Source organism: Saccoglossus kowalevskii, chromosome 10, assembly GCF_978046115.1.
Source record: "Saccoglossus kowalevskii chromosome 10, keSacKowa6.1, whole genome shotgun sequence".
Classification (NCBI taxonomy): Eukaryota; Metazoa; Hemichordata; class Enteropneusta; family Harrimaniidae; genus Saccoglossus; species Saccoglossus kowalevskii.
The window spans coordinates 8,277,865-8,301,367 of record NC_140650.1 but is presented as its reverse complement, the minus strand read 5'-3'; the positions used below and the strand labels follow the sequence as shown (position 1 = coordinate 8,301,367).

Here is a 23,503-nt window from a genome sequence, read left to right as displayed (position 1 = left end):
CACATGTCTCCCATTATGACTTGTCTTTGTACCAGCTTTGAAGATAAGACGGAACCTAAAACATAAGTCCCTGTTTCGGACTACAGGCAACAGGAATTAATCAAAGAAAGCTTAGAAAGAACTCCTGTGTGCTGATAGTATTAGAGACACAGTAAATATTAATTCAAAATTGATGGAAAAGCTGAGAACTAATTATGCAAATCAGAAAATTAAAATGAACAGAGTGTAAAACTAATAAGGTCTGTGCAATGTAGCAGACCATCTACATGTATGTACCAAGTTTCATTGAAATGTGATCAGAACCAAATAATTATGAGTTATTATGCTAATTAGGAAATTTATATGAACAGATTTTAACCCAAAACTGATCATATTTGTACATTGTCCTAGAGCATTTATGTACAAAGTTTCATTTAAAGGTGATGATTAGTACTCATGATATCAGTGAAAAAGCTGAAAATTAAATAATTATGCAAATTAGGTGATTAATATGCACAAATATTTATCCTAAAACAATCAATCTTTGCATAGTCCTTGAGTATCTATGTACCATGTTTCATTGAAATGTAATGCTTACGACTTGAAATATCAAAAGCTGAAAATTAATTTATTATGCAAATTAGGTAATTAACATGTACTGATATTACTCTAAAAACTACTAGGCCTGTGCAGTGTCCTATGACATCTAGGTACCAAGTTTCATTGAAATGTGATGATTAGTAGTTGGGATATCAGTGGAAAAGCCAAAAATTTACTAAGCATTAGGCAAATTAGGTAATTAATATGCACAGATTTTCACCCAAAACTAATCAAAACCTGGCATAAGTTCAGAGCATCTATGAACCAAGTTTCATCAAAATCCAATGAGTTGTTCTTTAGATATCAGTGGAACAGTCATGGAACAGCTAAAATGAGCTTATTATCATGCAAATTATGTAATTAATATGTATTGATTTCTACCAAAACCCAATCAAATCTGCGCATTGGCCCAGAGCATCTATGCACCAAGTTTCATCAAAAAACGATGTATGGTTCTTGAGATATCAGTGGAACAGACGGACACACACACACACACACACACACACACACACACCCACACACACACACACACACACATACACATACAGACAGACAGGGTAACTGCAAAGACTCCCATTGTGTGCTTCGCACATGAGAGTCAAAAACATGACAATTTTCCAGTCAAATATCATTGTAAAGTGAGTGAAAGACAAAGATTTCTGGTTAAGTGCACTTTTACAATAACGTTATTATCGTGTTGCAATATGAAATGTAGCTGAATGAGTAGCAACAGTTTTATCTGGGAATGACCCCCTCCCCCCCCCCCAATAAATCCACCCCTGTTAAGCATGATGACATTATTTCAAAAAACAAACACTTTTTTAATTAAATTGTTTTATTACTATAAAATATTTCATTCTCTTGCAAAATTTTCTTTGTTGATAAACTGATGAAGCCAAAAAAAAAAACCTGAAATTCAATAATTTACATAAAATGTTTTATGTACAGAATATATAAATGGTATATTAAAGTAAAATACAATATATTAGATATCTGAAGGGCATGTTAGCAAAACTTCAATAAAAAATTAAACACAAATTGTGACAATATACAAATGTGACTGTTTTGTTGAGCAGCAGTCACTAACAGAGTCAGAGAAAAACTGACCATTTTTACACTTATCACAGAGCTATTCAAAAAGCTAATGTTCAGAGGTGAAAGTAACATATATGAAAACCTCCGAGGTTACACAAGCTTAGTGAGATCTTTCTAAACAGAAATCTGTTTAGACTGAAATACTGAATGTTTTTGACAGAAGAGAACTGCTTCTGTCTGCAAATTGGAAATGTAACGACAAATGTGGTTTAATACAGTTGGCAGAGAATACACCGGATTGATATGTTGTGCCCTCTGGTGATCGCTTCTGCAACATCAAAATAACGTGTATAGGTGAAAGCAATGTCATTCAACTTGACAACTGCGTTTGACAGCTTTAGTTCCACCTATTTACATAATGAAAGATTTTTATTTATAGAAAGGCATACAGGATATCTCGTATATCTCTATTCTAATTTCAAAGACGACTGAATAACAAGTGATATTTTGTGTACTTTTACTAAAATATCAATCTGCTCCCATCCATTCACGAGCTAAGAAAAGCATTATTCCATTAAAGCTACATACATCAACAAGGTTTAAAAAAACACATTTAAAAAAAAAAAATGTTGAGTTTTTGATTTTAGCATTATTTTTGATTTACATTTTTAATTGTATATAATAAGTTTCGAGTTCCATCGTTACCACAGAAACTTGCACGCTCTGGTGTGAAAATATTTCAAATTGGTCTGTGTATGGGAGTTGATTTCACCGCATTAACATTTGATACCTCATCAAAATTGCACAAACTAGAAATCAAAGCAACCCCGCCAAACCTTACACAAAAACCAAGTTATCTATTCTACTTATTTTTTGCACACAGATATCCATATAAATGTAGATAAGTTTCAATATCATAGCTACGGGGTGGGAATAAATTTTTTGATGTTCTGAGAAAATAGAACTGTTCATTCAAATGTGTTTTTTTATTAATTAAGTTTCAATAGTAGTAAAGTCACGATTTTCACTTTGAAGCGTTTTTTTTTTTTATCAATACTAAAAAAATTTTTTGACCTACCACTAATTTATATTTGAATTAAATACAAAAACTATAATCACTCCAATTTATTGAAGTCTCCTTTAACCATGGAAAACTAAAATAAGGGTTTAAAACTGAGACAGAATTTTCTATACTTCCTACAAATATAGCAATGCAAACAAAATGTTTAACTGAAATGGACTGGCAATATTTATGCAAAATCCAACAGATTTGGTGGTGATTGTACCATGTACATACCAGTAAGATCAATACCATGTATACTGTAAAATGCATCGTCTAATAACATATAATCTGAATGTACACAGCTTGTATACAATCACCACTTTTTAAGTATATTATAGGTAAATTTTCCAAAGTAATGTTTTCAAATATAGCTTTAGAAAATCCATACATTATCACATTACCATGACCACATATACCGGTAATACTGTCACTTATTAGTCACCGTGGTGACCAATCAGGAAAAGGTTACATTAAAATATTTAAACCATGGTTACAGAATTCAGTTTTGATCTGAGAATACGGCAGCTCAATTTCACTGAGAAAATTTTTTATCCAAACTACCCAGTAGTTAAAATAACATGTTTCAAAAAAAAACCAACAGCTCAAACAAACATGTCTTGTCCCTCAAAATAATGAAAATCCCTGAAACTATTACATAAAAACTCTCTCAGTTGCAGTTTTACAAATCATAACTTTAAATGGCAGCATTACTTCGTAACTTGAAACATTTTTACAGCAAGTTAACACACTAAATATGCAAAACCAATTACAGGTATGAGAGCGGGTACTACGTAATCAATTTTTATGTCACTCTTACAGTTACTGCACATAACGTAAAACTCTGTTACAGAGAGATAATTGTCATAAAAAAATCAAAACATAGGCACCTGCAAACATTTATCTGATTAATTTCAATCTATTAATCAAACTAAGTTTATTAGTTCCTTCTGCTAACAGATGTTAAATAAATTATAAAGAATACTGTAACCTACTTTATGTGTGATATTTATCAAAATCCATTCTCTGCTTCTCGATATTAGGTCTTGGCACCCAAAACAAGCCAAGTTTCAATCTTCTGTATAAAACACAGCGACTTACATAACCATCGGAAAACAGCAGGTTTCGAAAACAGTTCAGTAGAAATATATGGCTATGCATAAACAAACTTCTGGATACATACATGTATCTACGCAGTGAAAATCAAGCAGTTACGAAAGTCTTTGGTTAACAACAAGCCATCAATATATATATTTCAGAACAATTCTGTATGCAAATGTGCAAATTTACATAAATAGCACACTTCACACTCTGGCAGCATTCATCCTGTGGTTCCCACTAAGTTCCACGACAGTGTCACGGAATCTTGGCACAACCGGCGACCTATTCCCATTCACATCCTCGTGTACGTCCTCAGCTTCCGGTGTATCTATTTCCATGGCAACCTCAACGCTATTAGCATTCTGGTTTGAGGTGGCTCCAAGTTCCTCCTCATTTAAGGAATCTGAGAGAGGTACTTTGAGTTCATTTGGTGATATGTCAGGTGTGATTTCCACCGATGAACTGAAAATAATGATGAAAACAACAATCATTTAAAAATCTTTTTTAGGAAACTTAAAAATATGTAAATACACAATTATTATCATAACAACTCTTTCCACAGAATAATAACAGTGTTTTACAAGTTTGAACCATTAATAATACTTTATTCTGTAAATTATATCACATTTTTGTCTGATGTTAAGTATGAAAACGCATGATATGGTGGACTCTAGGGGGCGGTATTCACATTTCCCAAGCCCATTCCAGCATACAAGGTGAGTTTTGTATTGTAGATAACACAATGTGCTGGCTGACCCTGAGCTGAGAGTTTGCAAGTCATATGATTAATGTGGAATTAAACAGATATTGAGAATTGTACTGGTATGTGTCAGTCTATACATTACTTGCCACATTTAACATAACAGTGTGTGGCTTGTTGCTGTATGAGTAACATCTATGAGATTATCTGAGGCATTCGAATACCTTAAATTGTACAGTATTTAATTCATGTATATATATTTGGAGGGTGAAACTAGATTTTATTATCATGCAAGAGAAGCATGTGTTTTAGTCCTGTCATAACTTTGATTTTTCCTCAATGGTGTATTTACATTTTTTGTTCATAACCATACGACAGTTCCAGACATACAGGATTCTGTCGTAAGTTGGCTAAAAAATTGCAGCTGATGGGCATTTATTTGGGGTTAAAACTTTCAAACAAGCAGCCTGTCGGCTGAGATAGCTCCGCTGTTAGCAATGCACATTGCAATTAAAGAACAAAAAATAAAATTAGAAAATGAACAATATGTATAGTATCAAAGCAATCAGACATGCTGTTTTCAACAAGAATTCAAAAATATCACTTTTCACCAAAAATGACAAAAATATTCATCAAAATTAGATAATTGAAGATATCACCACAAAATGAACAAATCTGTGAGAGATCCACATGTCATACCTATTAATATCAAAGCAATTGGACTTGTAGTTTTTAACAAGATGTCAAAAATATCACTTTTTACCAAAAATGACAAAAATATTCCCTCAAATTAGAGAATTGAAGATATCACCATGGAATGAACAAATCTAAGAGAGGTCTACCCAAGGTACACCAAGTATCAAAACATTCAGGCTTGTAGTTTTCAAGAAGAAGTCGAAAATATAAAACATTGACACGGACGACGGATGCCAACGGACAATCACCCATATGATAAGCTCCGCTCGACAGCGGAGCTAAAAATTAACGTGGGACTTCTATTTTCAACTTTCAACTGCCAGCAGTTGGACCATCCAAAACGAGAGAACTATTGCAGAATCTAATATAAAATGATACATTTTTTCTAGCTGAATTAAACAGTAGACCGCCTAAAAATTCATTACAATGTCACCCAGTGTCATCTTTCTCCAAAAAAAAAAAAAAATTAGACTCTATTTTATGTCAGGAAAGACAGAAATGTCCAAAAAATTACACCTTAAAAACTGCAGAAAAATTGCCCTTAGCGATTTCTTGGTCCCAATTTTTTCTCTAAAACCCAAACTGCCATTTAACGGCCCAGGGTAAATTTATGGCAGAATCCGGTAGTAGGACACTGTTGTACTTGGAGACTTTTGAGTTTACATACAGTGCCATTTTCCATAGGAACTATGTTCCATATTTGGAATCACATGACAGGGCTATGTGACCATTTTTCTCTCATAACAGCAATTTTAATGTGTTATCCAGGTTTCATAGTTTAACCAAGGGTCTCCCAAAGTCGTATCAGTTAGTGAAAGAATCTCAGCCAGTGGATTTGGCCTTCCCAATATGTGAAAACCTAAAGCATCTCACCTTCCATTTGTAGTTTGTTCTTGATTATCATCTATTGCACGTGTCTGTGTTCCTATTTCACTCTGATGTACGGTCACAGTCACTACTCTACAAGGTACAGCCTCTACATTTATATGTGGCGCTTCCTGAGAATCGGCCTGATCAGTCGTCAACTGTTGATACGGTGGTGGCGGTGTTCCAAATGCTATTGTAGTACCTATTTCAGAGTAATTTGGCAGCTTGCATGGTGGGTAAACTGAAATTGCAATAAAACTTAAAGATTGGCAAAAAATCAAAGTATATGTCATACGAATGTTTTCCGAGGCCTTGTGTTGCCTGAATGTTGTTTCATTGTTGTATGTGATTGGTACAGGAATGTAATGACCTTTAAAACAAGTCATTAAACCTTTAAACACCATGTTTTTCCCTGCTCATACTTTGATGCAACATTTTAATTTTATTTCTTAGTTAATTTTGGTCATAATTTCCCATTGACTAAATAAATGGTTTTAAATTAATTACAAGTTTTAAAAATATGATTTTAATTATGTTATGTTTTAGTAAAAGGTGAAAAAAAAAAACCCTAACTGAACATGTTGGTAAGACGATGCAAAGTGATAAAATTGTGAGAGCCATACGAGTAAAGAACATTATTGAGCAATTAACTCCAAATCAAATTTGACACTAGGGGCTTCACAATAGACATCTGTGTGAGATATTATTATATTACCCCAGGTGTTGCCATGTAATTTAGCCATTCTTTGTATTCACACACTGAATAATGGATAATGGGAAACCATTATCCATGTAATACACGAGGGATATTCTGTACTGAGCTAGTCAGACTGTCTTAATTGTGCTTGTATTCATATTCTAAAATTACCCCCCCCCCCCCCCCCCGTGTAGCAGGAGAGGCCCTGGATTCTTGAAGGTTAGATATTCCTATTAATCCCTGAAATGTTTGATTGTCAAAGTCAATTTTTGTCAACTTTCATGAAATAAAATCATATAATCTTTTGTATATTTTATCAAAATCTATAGCCAGTGAGAAATTATGTCTATTTGGTTCAAAATTAACAACAAAATTAAAACATAGTTGAACTCTGGTGACCTAGCCCTTTGTTATATAATATAATTCCCTTTATCATAGTTTGTTTCAATTTGAATGAGCATTGTAATAATTAATTTTGAATACAAACAAGTTTTGGGGTTGAACCAACAGTGGGGAATCAGTCTACCGAATGTCCTTAAAAGATGTAAATATTTTACAAAAACATTGGTGCCTTATTTGTTTAATTATTTTAAGGGACATAATTTCCAGCTTTCTTCAAAGTAATTCAGATATTTTAGTATAAAAACAAATTTCTCATTGAAAAAAAAAGTGCTGCATTTAGATGTGAATAGATTCATAAAACATGCAAGATAACAGAAAATTTTAGCTGGCTTTAGTGCAAGTATTTTGTACAGGTGTCTGTCAAAAATTAATGATTCACTGAGACAAATATGAACTGCCTTGCCTCATTGTGTGACTACTGTATTATATGAAAAGTAAAAAAAACACTCTTTATGAATAGCTATCATGTTGCAAGCTCTGCTTTGTATGCAAATCAACTTAAATAGTTAGTTGGTGTCCAGTGGAGGGAGAAGTCAACAGTACTGTTGCCTCCTGAGAATCTACATCTTCAAACACTGCAATCTTTGAAGTGCGTTTTTAAACTAGTATTATAAAAACTCTATCATTCTGTTCTGATAGCTGAAACATATTCCTGTGAGTTTTCATTTGTCGAATGAACTGTTTGTCAAATACAGAATACATATATTTTAGAATAATTTTCTTTTTAACATGTGGATGAAATGTTTTGCTTTTAATGTATTTTTTATGTATTGTTTTTGATTTGATAACTTTGAACTAAACAGATTTTCTATTAGCTTCAGATCTTGATCAAAGTTAGGCACCCAGTTCATAGGAGTGCTTATATTGATTTTCTGACATCTTGTTTTCTGTAAAGATTTTATTGGTAGGTTTGCAAATGTGTATCAGACTGTGCAATCTCTCCATGAGTTGGTTTTGAAACCCAGTATGGGATTCTGAGATACATTACCAAGGATATTATTACAAGATAAATCATTTGCTTCATTGAACACATACAACAATGCATATTTCCACTGAGATCAGTGACCTTTGATGTGTATCACCAGTGATCAGTCAAGTAGAAACAGTCAAAATATTTTATCAGATTTTCTCAATTTTTGCATGATATTTTCATACAGGACATCTGTTGTTCAAACTCAGGGAAGACTTTATACTGATGAATAAGGTGACCAAGTTTGATAAAGTTTGGAATAGAATTAGTAAATTTATTATGCACACAATAACAATTATTAACGACGACGACGACGACGACAACAACAACAACAACGACAACGCCGGACAAAATTTTTCCCTTAATATACCTTTCCCTTCCATCTTTGATGGTACGGGCAAGGTAAAAAATATATGCAAAAATGTGAAAACAAGTTGTACCAGAAATTTTGGCGGGAGAAATTATGAGAAACAATTGCAGAAGCTAATATAAAATGATACATTTTTTTCTAGCTGAATTAAACAGTAGACCGCCTAAAAATTCATTATGGCGTACAAGGAGTCACATCCAATTACCAGCAACAAAAATTACAAAATTATTTTCAACAGTGAATGATTTCGCAGAATAATTTACGGTTTCAAATTCATCTTATAGCGAAAGTGACAATTTGTTGTAGCTGAATCTAAAAAAAATTAAATCACCATGACAACTTGGAAAGCACATAGACAAAGGCCCAGAGGGTACATACTAAGATGACTGTATTATAAATTGCATTCTCCACAGTCTATGACAATTTATTAAAAATGTTAATATACTAAAACATTATACATGTTTTGGGGCAAGGTAACAATAGACATGGATTGTCTGATAAAACAAAGTGTTGTGACATGCCAAAATATAAACTACAGTGCATAATGACATAATTGCACAAGTAAACAAAAAATTCAGGTAATATTATAAATGATGATACTTACTAATTGTTGGCCAGTCTTGTGAAGGCGAAGTATTCTGTATAACTGTCTGTATTGCTTCGGCTTGGCGAGCTTGTTGGCGCATCAGTTTTCTGACTCTTCGTCTTTGCCATGCACAACATCCAGCAATTAAAAGAACAATAATCCATATAACCCAAAACCCTAATTGGAGAAAACAATGACATCGCTTTACCAACAAACATTCTCATACGAATGTGAAGACAGCAACGGTTCAATTCATGTACGATTCACATACAATTCACGTATGATTCCGCGTATCGTTAAAATCCTATTATAAACTGCATACCTAATAGTAACCACACCCCTGATTTCGGCTTCAGTGTTAAACAGTTTTCAACAAAAATTGAAAACATGAAAAGTACCTATCACTAACTGCACCCCCAATTCAACAAGACCGTGACTGACTTTGTTTCAACCAGCTGGTACATTGTTCCTAATCCTATTCATTTGTTTCGACAACGTGCCTAAAAATATTCACACCTCTTTATTGTTCAGTCGTGTTAGGATGTCAAACACGCAATAAATGTTCTTGCAATAACTTTTGTCAATACTCTTTATGAATACGTCCGTGTGTCGCAAGTTTTCGACAATGAGCTGTTATCATCGAAAAACTGTTAAATTCTTTTTCAATGCTCAGTTTATCTTTTGAAAACAACTAATTTCTTGATTTAAAAAAAAAGTCATGTTGTGCATACAACAGAAGCGAATATAAACCAAAAATTGCATTTGTTGTGCACTGAATCATTAAAAATTCACATTAAATAAATGTTGACAATAATAACACCAATGTAATAAATTTTTAAGTGGTTACTACTGATAGAGAAATTACTGTAGCCATTAGGTGCCTCCCTTTTGATTTTATGGGACAACTATTTTAATTCTGTATTCACTGCATGATGAACATTACATACTGTAAAATACATTTTTAGCTAGCATGTTATTTCAGCTAATTTAGCTAACTTCACTTATTCAAGGTACCGGTATCGCTAATTTAAAATAATGTATTTCTGGCAATCAGATTGTTAGTGCTTCAGCTAAATAAACAATTTTACAGGTAGGTAAGTTGTGTTTAGCACGCTCTCAAAGTAAAATTTGAATAACAATGCATAACATTTATTGTAGCGAAGACAAATAATAACGATAAATGGCGCAAAATGTCAGGTTTTGATCAGTATATGCAAATGTAATAACTTTTAAATTTGATTTTTGGCCAAGTTACTCAAAATTGAAAAGGCTTGCATTTAAGTTTTGCTGACAATGCAACTTTAAACTGAAAGACAAGTATTCTGATTATTACTGATTGGAGAAAATATGAGCAGATTGATGCTGGACTCAATAATCTAGAAACAGAATTCTAGAAAAATGTATATACAATACGGATATTGGGCTTTGATTGATTACTTTGAAACAATGCATATATGTAAATACAATGAGGTAAGGCAGCAGGGAACTTTCTGTAGTGCAGGGTATTCAGCCACAGCACTGCCACAACAATGCTTTACTCCTCCAGGGATGAGGTTATTGAACTACCTAATGAATAATAGATTTGTTATTCTCCTTCAGTATCCTGCCTCTACATCCTGTCAGCTGAGTTAAAGCATATATACAAGGCAGAATTTGATATGTCAAAAAAACCTGTCAACAAACAAGCTTCTCTCTGATTGGTCTGACTGTTTTTGAGGTTTTGAGGTTGGGTAGCCAATCAGACAAAATCTTGTATATAGCTTTGCACTGACTTGAAATCTTGTATCTACATGACTCAGAATAAGCTGCAAAATGACAGGTGGCCATAAGAACCATTGATCAGTGATTTGAATTGGTATAATAATGGGTTTAAATTGAGAACCTCAATGTTTTAAGGAAGTTAACAGTGTACTGGAACTTTCTTACAATAAGCAAAGGCATGTTGGGTAAGAATGGGGATATGCTACGAACTACGAGGGAAAGCCCCAACTCCCCAGTACCTAGAGAGGGAACAATTCTCTAAAAGTTACTATAAGCATGCTATAAGAACCTTTATCACATGCATAATGCACACATCTCCACAGCGTGACAAAATACAAGACAGATCGACTATTATTTAGTTCCTCCACAAAAATTGATTGAAGTTAAAAAGAAATCCAATGATGAACGAAAAGAAATCGCACACAGTATACGCACATGAAATAAAACACTGGAGCATCAACAATCCGAACCGCCTATTCTGGCGTAGTGTTTGCTGAAGATTATTCTCGGGGGCGGACATTCGGGCATTTTCACCGTATGGCAACCATCACGGTGAAAACAAAGGCTGAAAAATCTCAGAAAACGGTACTTTGGGATGGTTGTTGTGACTCCCCTGAACAAGATTACCCCTGTGTGTGTAACGCATATAAATTTGATTGTTCAGGATTACTTCAAAGTTGAGTTCCTGTTGTTTTTTCAAATTTTCACAGGCTCTTCGCTCGGCGTTCCGCATTCCTCAGCAGTGTGCGCAGAACCTGTATAAATGCATGGTACAGTGGTGCGCGTCTTAGCTCCTCCCCAGAGGATATCTATATATACATCATCTTAAAGCTTAACTATACGTTTCATAAATTTCATAGGTTAGTATAATTGGTTCATACTTCGAATTGGTCATCCCATTCAAAGACAACCAGCGTACGCCGTGAAGGATGGTGGTCGCCACGCCACATTGTATTTGAAGTGGGACTCTTAGCGACATGTACAACGCATGCATAATACATTGTTTGTTTACATGTATTCTGATCACACGCAGAACTAGGACTACTGCCCTTCATTAATTAAGACATTCAGTATTTACAGTTTTACTGCACTGTTTTAGTGCAGGATTAACGATGCACTCAGAGATCATTTCTCAATCTGTTGAGATTCAGGAACTATTATGTAAATTATTTGATGATCTGAATTTGCATAGATCCTGTAAAATGAATACTAAGGTGAAACCTTTGAGGGGTTTTTTCTCAAAAATTTGGAAGCAAAGAATTTTTTCTGTTTTTCAAATATTTTAAAATGTTCATACTCTTTTTGAATGTCCTTTCTATGATATAAAAAATACAAAAACTTCAAGGAAAATATTGCAAACATTGAAACAGATCATCAGCGGTGAATAATGACTATGAATGCTGTTGGGAAGATGTACAAATAAATCTAGGCCAAATGTCTCACAGTTTGTGAGAATCTCACAGTTCATGAGAATCCTGCAGTGCCATTAACAGGCAAGTAATTTTGAGGGGAAAATTAAACAAAATTGCAAAATGCAATGCAACGCAATGTCTTAAAAATGAGAAATTTTTTGTCTTACCTAATTTGATATTTTCAGCACATTTGAATTGTTCGAATTGGATGCTATATGTGGATTCAATATATAACCCACAAAATGAGTACACGTTCATAACATCAAGACACAAAAATATTCACTATTAGATTAATCTTAACCATGCAACTTTAAAGTCATATACAGATAAGAGTAAAATACTCACACCATAGTTCGTAATAATAATTACAACACTGTCCATCACCACAACAGTGACCTGTCTCACACCAGTAGTTTTCTCGTCTACAAAATTCTCTGGCCTGAAAAAATAAAAACCCCAAAATACATTGATTAGTATCTTACGAAAAAAATATCTATTATCATTTCAACGTTAGAAGTATTATTACGTGCATGACAGAAACCTGTACCTTGGATTATAAATGCATTTAGTAAAACTTTTACAAAAAAGTCAATGACCCATTTATATTATTTTTATTATTTGTTTCAATTTCTGGCATATTTTTAAATTATCAGAGTTTCAAAAAAATGTTTTATATTTTTCATGATTGAAATTGATAATTTTTCTCTATTGAGTTCCATGAATATGACTCTGTATAACAATGACCAATCTTTTCACAAATTGCATCATGCAATTTCACATCACCTGCTTAAAGCCTCCAACAAATAGCGAAAACGAATGAGAAAAAACAGCATTAGAGGCCATGCGTAAATATAGGATAATCTGACTCTCCAAAGTGACTATATAGCGAATGAACTGGATTTGATATAAGACAAACACAGTTAACCACAGCTTATTTTGAAAAAAAAATTCTCATCATCTCATCATGTGCCAACATGTTGACCTGTTTCTCTGTGCACCATGATACCATGAAACTACGTTGATATGCAAATAGACCATGCAGCTTTGACCTGATCTGACAGTCCCAATGACTGATTTGCAGTCACTGGCACTTTATCTATTCCTAATGTTTACAGCATGTTTACAACTAATGAACTTGGTTCCTTCAAAAAATGAAAATAAACCAAAAAGACAACTCTCTGACAACTTTATTTTAATTGATATAATTTGAAATTAGAACTCTGACAAGAGCCAATATACTGTATGCAATTCAGGGGAAATATTTAGGATTTTGTGGCATGAATTGCTATAAAACATACATATTGCAATTCTGTAATAATTACTGTCAATTTTTCCCCAGTTACACTGTAAACAGATTAATTACTCACTTGGATTTAAAATGCCAGCCATCGCATCACATTCATATGGGACCCATATATGTGCAATGTGTGTAATTTGCATTGTTTACTCAAAATTTGAATGCGCTCTATGCAATGACAACAGCGTTTTAATTTTGCAAAATCAGATGAAATTTATGAAACATGAGAAAATAAATGTTAAGATTTTTTTTTTTTGAGGTGGAGTAGGGGGAGGGGAATCTTATTAGACACTTTGTTCAAAAAATAATTAATTAATGAAGAATGATAATCTTTAATAGATGGCCTAAACTCAATTCAAGGATTATGTGTCAGGTCATCACATAAATTAACACTGAGAACATGTGTTCCCTTCTTTCTTCATTTACTATATTGGTTCCAGGTCACAAAATCAACATGTTTGTGTAGCAGCAAAAAGGAGGTTACATTTGTAACTGTCCTATCAACAGCCCTGGAAAATCAGCTGATGTCCTTCAGAACAATGGAAGCAACCACCACGATAGCGAAGGGTACAGTAAAACGAAAATAGGCTTCACAGTACTTATAATATGCAACGTTTAAAGCTTGAGCACAAATCAACATATTTTTTTACCAATCCAAGCTTATTGAATTAAAATTCTATACGCGAAGAATTGATAGAAACGAATGACTTGCACTTTTAATGCTCCACCACCCCCATCAAATGTGAGCGAGTGGTGCGTCCATTACACATCTTGTGGTAAACAACATTGCCCGTATATATCGAATGTCGAAACTAAGCAGCGGATCTTTGCATAGATCATAACAACTTCGCCACAGAATGCAAGACCTGCTGTGCTGATTCGTAAATTCTCATTGTGTGAAAATATTCGTTCTACATAAACAATGAACTGCAGCTGTGAACATGCTTAGTGAGGAAGACATTGAGACAAATAAAATAATTTTGCGATTATTCATATTCATGATTACGTGCAATCGAGTCGCCTGACCATCGCAAGTGTATTTATATCGATGGCTAGATAGGATTGATGGTGTCCCAAACATTGACAAAAATCATGTGACCGAGTGTCGGGAAAAGGTGATCGATAGCCTATGAGCGCTGCCGTTGGTTGATTGCATCATGCCTTAAAATATAAAATGTTTACATAGATTTCTATGAAGGTTGTCATCTCTGCCATAAAAATGAAGGTATTTTCACTAATAATTTATGCGACAACTTTGAAATTGTGTGGCGGACGGAATCTTTCGCGACATACATCACCCGGAAATGCATAGGGTTTGATTTGAACCAAACAGAGATTAGTGGGAACCCCCTGGAAAATGAACGTGAACCACGTACCTGGACAAACCCGAAGAAAGTTTGTAAGAAAGCAGTTTTCCAAATAAGCGATGATAGCTGCAGCATGCCCATTTTGTCAATGTATTTGTTGTTTCCTTGCAAACGCGAACGTCATTACCTAGTTAGCATGCACGTAACAAATGCATGAACTGGGTTACTTGCACTGGATGTCACCTTACTCAGCTGAAATCCAGTTACAGCTGGCTTTTGAGATTATGAAATCATAGCTCGTACTATTCACTTAAAGGGATGAGAAGGTACGTTGTGGAGGGAATAGCTATTGTTGGTCACATAAAATTTGATATAATTAGACAATAGCTCATCTTTATATGAAAGTAATTAAATATATATAGTAGTAAAAATATGTTTTGTAATAAAAATTACAGGTACGGAGTCGCGACATTCAGATGATACTTTCAATACACCCCCTTCCGTGTGCGCGAGTGATTTGCCTCATTTGCATAACATTTAAATAAGAAAGACTTCGAAACCGTTACAAGAGGAGTTTCCCCAGTTATTGCATCAGAAATTCCCCGGAACTGTGCCCTTTGTGTTTAGGTTATTGGGTCAAATTTAGACCATACGCTCTTTGAAACAATGAAGGAAAACTGACGAAGCCGTCTGAAAGAGCAATAAAGTGCTCTCCGTGTTGATATTTTACAAACAAATTTTGAGGGTCGATTTCCGTGTTAATTTAATAGAGCTCAGACCAATAATTTAGTGGTCGGAGATTGAGACCCATAGACAGACTGAAATAGCTAAAGTAGTGTTCTGATGCCCGCCTGGAGTTGCATCCGGGCTGCATTCATTTTCACTATTTATTAGCTTTGTGTATGCAAATCTTGGGGTTCGGTGTTTTCATTGGGGGCACTCTGTTTTTTACTTAGAAAGTAGGGGATCACCTCATTTCTGAATTATGTTATAGGGGGGGGTCAATGTGTTTTGGTGTAAGCGATGAGACTAAACCACTAACAGACTAAATGACTCTAATACAAGAACCATGATATATAAAATACAACAACAACATTTTCACATTTTGTAATTTTAGAGTGGAGTTACGGAAAGTATACCACTCTTGGCCATGTGATTCATTGTTCTGCCTGTTCAAGTTGGTTTAGTTCTGTCATACCTGTGACACATAACCTCTGATGAAATCAGACCTTAGCTAAGCCTAGCCTGTGCAACTTTAGTCAGTTGCAGCGCCTGGAGTTAACGAGCAGATAGGGTTCTTGATCGACTGTCGAACAAGATGGCTAAGAAAGGGGCTCAAACCTATAGCATCATCCATGCGATTTCCAGTGGAGGTTCTGAGAGGAAACAGAAATTAAATAGTTCATTTTCATTTAAACACGTACCAGTAACCAAGGTGTATAATTTCAGTAATACATAAATATTTAGGCATCGTTTTTGACTGTGTGGTTTTGTGATTCCTACAGAAATAGGTGAGAGTTTCGCAAGCTTTCACCAGACCAGCTTTCCAAAGCCTCCTCGATTTGTTTATGACGAATTGTGTCTTCACTGTGGTCAATAGATGAATTATATAATTAGTAATAGCAGAGGTACATTACTTGGGGTTACTGTATGGTGACATCATGTCAAGATCCCATTCAAGTCTCTTCTCGTAGATAGCGAGACTGAGGCTACGACCTTCTGACATGACACATATCAATGTTCAAGGTTTGTAATGAAAAAATAAAACTTTTCTTGTCACTATCATAGTGAAAAATGTAATACATCGAAAATGTACAGAAAATATAGTTCTCGTAATCCGTCATATCATGGGCAGCTATTTTGATCCACCTGGACATCCCAGTATCCTAGTTATCTCGGGCATGCGCATTCGCATTTTTCTGAGTTGGAACGCTTATGCGAGAGCGAGATTGTGACGGGATCTTGGTATCATGTCACCGTAGTAACAAACCTCAAGTAATGTACCTCTGGTAATAGACAGATTTTTACACTGTTACTGGTATATGCGATGAAATATGTGAACAGGTCAAAACATATCACTATACCGTGGAACTATCCAGTGCCAACAAATAAATTATAATCGGACTGCATAATGGCATTATAACAAACAGAAACGAAAACTACATACGTGAGGGGCATAGACTGGAAATCGAGTATTTACCCGCGGGGCTACTTCCATCATAGAAGTGCAATACGGGTATGTGCCGCCCGACAGGGGTGTCATTTCACGTTTTTTTGTTTAGAAGTGTGTAGCATTTATTTACTTTTTCACAGGTTCTTATATTCAAAACCAGATACCGGGAAGGCTGAACAGAATGCGTCGCCCAAATGCACTCACTGGTTGCGAAAATTGTGAGCTGGATGTTGTTGTTTTTTCGCCTCTGATGTCTCGCATATTCAGGATGATGTTATTCCTTATTGATGTGCATGCTCGCATCAGGTCGCTGAAAACACTTGCGTTTAGAAGTGAATTTGATTTACGAGAGGTGGGCTGCACACCCCACCCACTTAAGATGGATATTTACTTGTTTGGAGATGAACAATATATCAAATATCGTTAAAAGTTGTATTCCCACTTTGTATCATATGCATATGATTATTGTGACCATGAAAAATGATTAAATCACTTGGTTTGGCAAGAAATTATTGAAATAATCACTGAAGATAGATTACACTGAAGGTCGTGGTGTTTAAGTTAGAAGCCTACTTATGATTTTAAATACCCAGAATTTATTAATTTTCCAATAAATTGTAATTCCGGGCAATATAAGGTTATTGACTTTAAAAAAAATTGGGGTACCAGCTTAATTTTCGAGAAAATGCTAGTTGTATTTTAGTGGATTGTGGCCATTTAGGCATTATTATAATGATGTTACCATTCAATGTTACCACAGTTTCCTATAACAGAGATACTAGTAATATGCCATATCTCAAATTGTAGGCCGGTGACATGATGGGGTACTTTTTGTTTCCAATTATTTCAAAAATCTGGGTTTTAAAAAGTGTCGAGAAATGCAATTTTCATTTAACATTGGGCTCTTTGGATGTTTGGAATAGCGATTTTTGAAAAATATTAGGACAAGTTTCTCAAAATACGTCACTGTAATACACAAAGGAATGCTATTTCATGATACCTTGAGAAAATAACTGTTTTACACAATAAACCAATGAACATTATAATGCGATATGTGACCAACTTCCTCAAACATTGTAAGTAAACTTCTACCTTATTTCTAAATCAAACATTCTTGTAATTGCACTGTTCACTCAAATATACTTTACAGTATTATAGAAAAGCCCTTTAAAATGGGTTTCTCTTGAACTTACCCTCGCCCACAATGGGTCAATTGGAAACATTCTGCATATTATCATACAAAATGGGAAATGCAGCTGGAATATAGTTTAACAGATCACTAGCATTGCATTCTATATGCAAGTAAATTGCGATAGATTTAATTTTAGTTAAAACAGTATGTCAGTGCCATGAATTCTACATGTTCACAGTGGCATGTGTGACGTCACACTTCGCCATAACTTGCCTCGTAGTAATAACATTACGAGTCCCAAGGGGAAACAGAAAACATAACTGTCAGACGAAGTATGGGAAATCTTAGACCAATGCGTCACGGAACAAGGTACGCCTCTACTCGTTATTTCGATTTATAACAATTAACAAACAATGACAGACGAGGTCGATCAACTTTATTTTTCGACAAAAATGATTTGTGTAGAAAATTACGTTAATTTTTCTTTCTCATTTCACAGAAGACGTACATACCGTACTTTGACCAATTTAAGTTGATTTTCGGTCTCGGTGCACCGTATAGTATGCAACTAGGCAAATAATTAGGATTCGGTGTAGAATATACATGACAGACAATGTAACAGAAGATTTCAAACCGTCGATCAGAACATGTATTACAATAATGGCATGTCGGAAGCAAAATACAATATATATATATGTTCATTAAAGAAATGCAAATACCAAGCTACAACACACTGTATCTTTACTGCACGTCACGCCCTCTTGAGACGAAAGATGCTGTTACGTAAACAAATGACAGGGAGTTAGTGTCTCGTCGCTAGAGGGCGCAAAGATTTTTTGTGAAATACAAATGCAAGTACAAAACAGTAGCAAATCTAGGTATAATAACAGTAATTAAATATCATCTAAAGATAAAGATAAAAAATCAATAAATGCGGGTTGTTTGCTAATAAATATTTATAATATCATGTTTCTGTTTTAGAAATAATTTGAGAATGGTAATGAATGATACATAAGTAACTGTTGAAAATATTAAAAATGAATGAAAATACAATATGATACAAACGAATTTAGCAAAAGCGGCACTCCGTATAGCACGAACGAGGATTAACAAAAATGGCGGAGTTGACGAAGTATTCGGACATAAGTTAGTAGTGACAGAGAAACCCGCAAAAATAGTATGACTGTCGCTAAAACTTACGCCGATAAGACATGCATGTACGCATTAACATTACGACGATTTGTCGAATTGCAACACTGCTAGCATTGCTGTACGGAGTTCACTGATGAACAAGGCATATGATAGACCGAAACATGACGGGAAATAATACTGTGTAATACATAACATAAAAAAACATGACGATCGTCGATGCGTGTTAAACGCACGACTTGCCATTCTTTCTGGTGCGATTCCAGGCAATTTGCACAGAATCGGAAGAGTTGACTGTTACTAATTAGTATAAACACTTATATAACGTACACTACAATTATGATGCCACCTGGAATTATGTAGGTTAAGCTTCAGCATACTGTTTCGAATGCCCCGTAGTACATCTGCGCCAACTACCGGTCGGAGCGTAAGTTATAGACGCCCTTGTATAATACGTCAGTGCCTACTGAAAACATGGCAATAACGAATGATATTGATACAATTCAAGAAACGAGACACATTGCTAACAGTTGAAAACTTGTCTGAAACTGTTTATTAGTATTAAAACGATCGTGGAAACAGATTTTGACATACATATACCAAACATAGCCAATTCAAAAATGCACAATGCCACACCCAGTGGATGCGATTGCGTGTCCAGTGATATTGCAAGGTATGGGTAGATTATAACTGATATAAAGTTGATAATACAGAGGTTTAAAACTAAAATTGCCATCTGTGAATTGCACATGAATATCAAAGATGACAATTTGTACATTGCGAGGAAAACTAGTACATTGCCGAACGCACCGAAGATAGACATGATTCGTTCGTGTTGCCGCTGATTGAAGCGCGGTTATCCAAGTCTGAATTCTGGGAAATGCTGTAGCCTGAAGTCAGGATGAATTGCCGTGTTTTGCATCACTGTAGAACGTTTGCTGGCGGATATACAATGCAGTAATAATCTTTCTCGACCAGTAGCACCAATCTAATAAACGAGGGAATATAAAAAAAATATATATTTTGATAAAGCAAAATTTTTCCAACCAAAAATATTAAGTTCTATATAGAAATATAGATGAATACTTTCATAGAAATCACGTACGCAAATAAAGGTGATATTACGTTCTAAATAGATAAGCAGATGAATACATGTTAGCGGACTTTTATAGCAATCACGTTCAAGGCAAGGCAAGTATCACGACAACAAAAATGCACATGAAGTCTGCACGGACCAGTAATAATGGCACTCACCTTCTTGCGAAATCTTATGCGATTATTTGACTTACAGTGTTCAATTGTCTCAATGCTTGCAGATACAAGACAGTCTTGAAGAATAATGTTACCGAAGCACAGCTAAGCGTGTGAGTGATTGTAATCGATCCAGTTAATAAATAAACACAATTGTGTAACACGTGGTTTATGACGTCATGATATTACCAATAAGAAGAACTTTCTCCGCCTTCTTCGTGTAACGCTCGAACCCCAGTGAGCTTGTTAAAATGCAATGATATTGAAATGGTTTGTTATACGCGAACTTGAACAAAGCTGCGAAAACACTGATAATTATTTATTAATTTATATACGAAGATGTCATTTCTCCTTTTTTTAGTATTTTTACTGTTTTATTATACAAACATTGCGTGAGATAAATGAAGACAGAAGAAGTCCGTTTTGTAGACCCGAGCCACGAGATCGCAAGATTGCACTTTTTTTTATTTAATTCGCAATTTATTTCTATCAGACTGGTTTAGTTCTTAGAGTTTACTTTATTTCTGTTGGTGTAGAATTTGCATCATTTTTTTCTAGGAAGCTGGAGAAACGTATGCCCCCGCCCAGTTACGCAATCGAACGTTACCGCCGAACACTTGTATACTAAATATATGGAGAAATCTACCGCTTAATTGCTTCTCTGATATTTGTTTGATACCATATCTATTATATCTTTCATGTATGTAGGGCCTGTCGAGTGACGTACACAAATTTATATATAGAATATGTCCAATCTTACTAGTTGTTAGTATTACAAAAGATGCAATTTTCATTTTGACCAATTCGTTGATTAACATGGATGGGTTATTTAATGTGTATGTACTATAAGGGAGCCCTCGGGCTTCTGACGATAGGAAGTAAATGTCACCCAATATAATAGCCCCAACATATATCATACAATATCATACTAATTGGTTGTAAGCACAAGTTAACGTACAATGGATCCGGCAACCGTGACAATGACAGAAGTTCACTCCTCTAACTCCCGAGTTATTATTGTTGCAAACTGTAGGAGCAAAACGTACCATCATCTGTAGTGATGAAACTTGTAAAGTTAGAAGTAACTCGGAAGTTAGAAGTCGGAACTCGGAAGTTGGAACTGTGAAGTAAGAAGGCCCCTCTCGGCTTTCGTACTTTTACGTTGTCGTGTGAAATTTTAAATTAAGCTATGAAAACATCGAGCAATAAATGTAGAAAACCTGCCAATAAAGTCGACACATAATAACTTTCTGGCTCTACGCGTCGCCGCGCGTCATAGAGAACGTGATTTTGTTGTTGACATCGTTCTCCGTGACAATACGTGTAGTCACGTGACTAAGCAACTGGGCCGAATCAATGCACTCTTGAATATGCACATTTGTGGAAAGTTAACTGAAAAAAAAATCGTTAATTTATGTCATAAATTGCACATATGTAAACCAAGGGAAATCTGCACAGCGTGTTTATATATGCAAGTTTCTTGGGTCTGGAAGCTAGGCCCGCGTCCCAAGCTCACCGGGGTTGAGCCACGAACGTCATGTCGAACATAAATATAATACAGTACGTTTTAAAATCAAATTCGGGATTCATTTCTATCAGACTAATTTAGTTATTCTTGTTGGTGTATGGTACGCATTAATATTTGTTCGAAGTTGGGGAAACGTCTGATGACCACGCTTAGTTACCTCGACCGTTACCACCGCTTAATTGCTTCTCTGATTTTTTTTCGATACCGTATCTATTATATCTTCCATGCCTGAAGGTTCTGTCGATAACGTAATCAGTGACGTATACAAATTTGTATAGAATACGTCAAATCTTACTAGTTGTTAATTTTACAAAGGATGCAATTATTATTCTGACCAATTAGTAGATTGGATGGACTATTTAATGTGTATGTACTATAAGGGAGCCCTCAGGCTTCTGACGATAGGAAGTAAATGTCACCCAATATAATAGCCCCAACATATATCATACAATCCTAATTGGTTGTAAGCACGTGTTAGCGGCCAATGGATCAGACGACGATGATAATGAAGAAGTTAACAGGCGTTCAATGTTTTCGACGATGGAACGGCGACGGGTCAATCATTTACGTTGTCGTGTGAAAAGTAAGCTATGAAATGTCATGAAATAAATAAATTAATAAATTAATAAATAAATAAATAAATAAATAAATAAATAAATAAATAAATAAATAAATAAATAAATAAATAAATAAATAAATAAATAAATAAATAAATAAATAAATAAATAAATAAATAAATAAATAAATAAATAAATAAATAAATAAATAAAATGGCGGATTATACCAACGTTAGCGACGAAAACGATCGGAAAAAACACGGATTATCATTGTCAAATGCAACGAAAGTCATCTTTTATTTTTATGTTTATATTGTGGCTCGTATGGTTCCAGTTTAGGTCGTTATTTTGCGTAGTTAGGCAGGTGATGTTTTGTTGACTATCAGGCCAAAATCGTCTTGGTATTCAAGTTGAAGCCGTCAGGTTGCTGTAAATATTCATCAAAATGTATCAACATTTTGTACATTATACAATAATTCTTTATTAAAGTAATTGGGCTGATTTGGACAGGAATAAAATATTTTTTATTTGGAACATATCGCAATTGATCAGGAAATATTGTTTTGCTCCAATATTCTGCGTCCGAGTCGATGCCGTGGGCCGGTGACCGTTATACAATTTAAAATCAGTTTGCATTGTTTACTATAGCTGTTTACAGTGTTCTAATCATTACGATTCATTTATTTGTTTGCTTTCATTCTAGATAATTATGTTCAGTGTTTGATGTAAAATTGAAGCGATGACTGAATAAACGAACCTTGGATCTCGGAGTTGTATTAAGAAGTATACACATTTGTTGGAAGCGAAAGATATATTCAATGTGATGACAACAATTGTAAAATGCTGTGGAATATCTTTTGTAAATAAAAAATA

The 23,503-nt window shown here is 34.7% G+C and overlaps 1 protein-coding gene across 1 annotated transcript; it reads right to left on the bottom strand.

Moving 5' to 3' along the window:
- Positions 1 to 1,494: 1,494 nt before the first annotated feature.
- On the bottom strand, positions 1,495 to 15,072 carry LOC102806683 (uncharacterized). The gene is made up of 5 exons (XM_006822441.3): positions 14,910 to 15,072; positions 12,582 to 12,675; positions 9,082 to 9,240; positions 6,045 to 6,279; positions 1,495 to 4,237 (listed from the first exon to the last, which is right to left on the bottom strand). The coding sequence occupies exons 1-5, from the start codon at positions 14,979 to 14,981 to the stop codon at positions 3,979 to 3,981; spliced, it is 819 nt and encodes a 272-aa protein (XP_006822504.1). The 5' UTR covers positions 14,982 to 15,072; the 3' UTR covers positions 1,495 to 3,978.
- Positions 15,073 to 23,503: the final 8,431 nt, after the last annotated feature.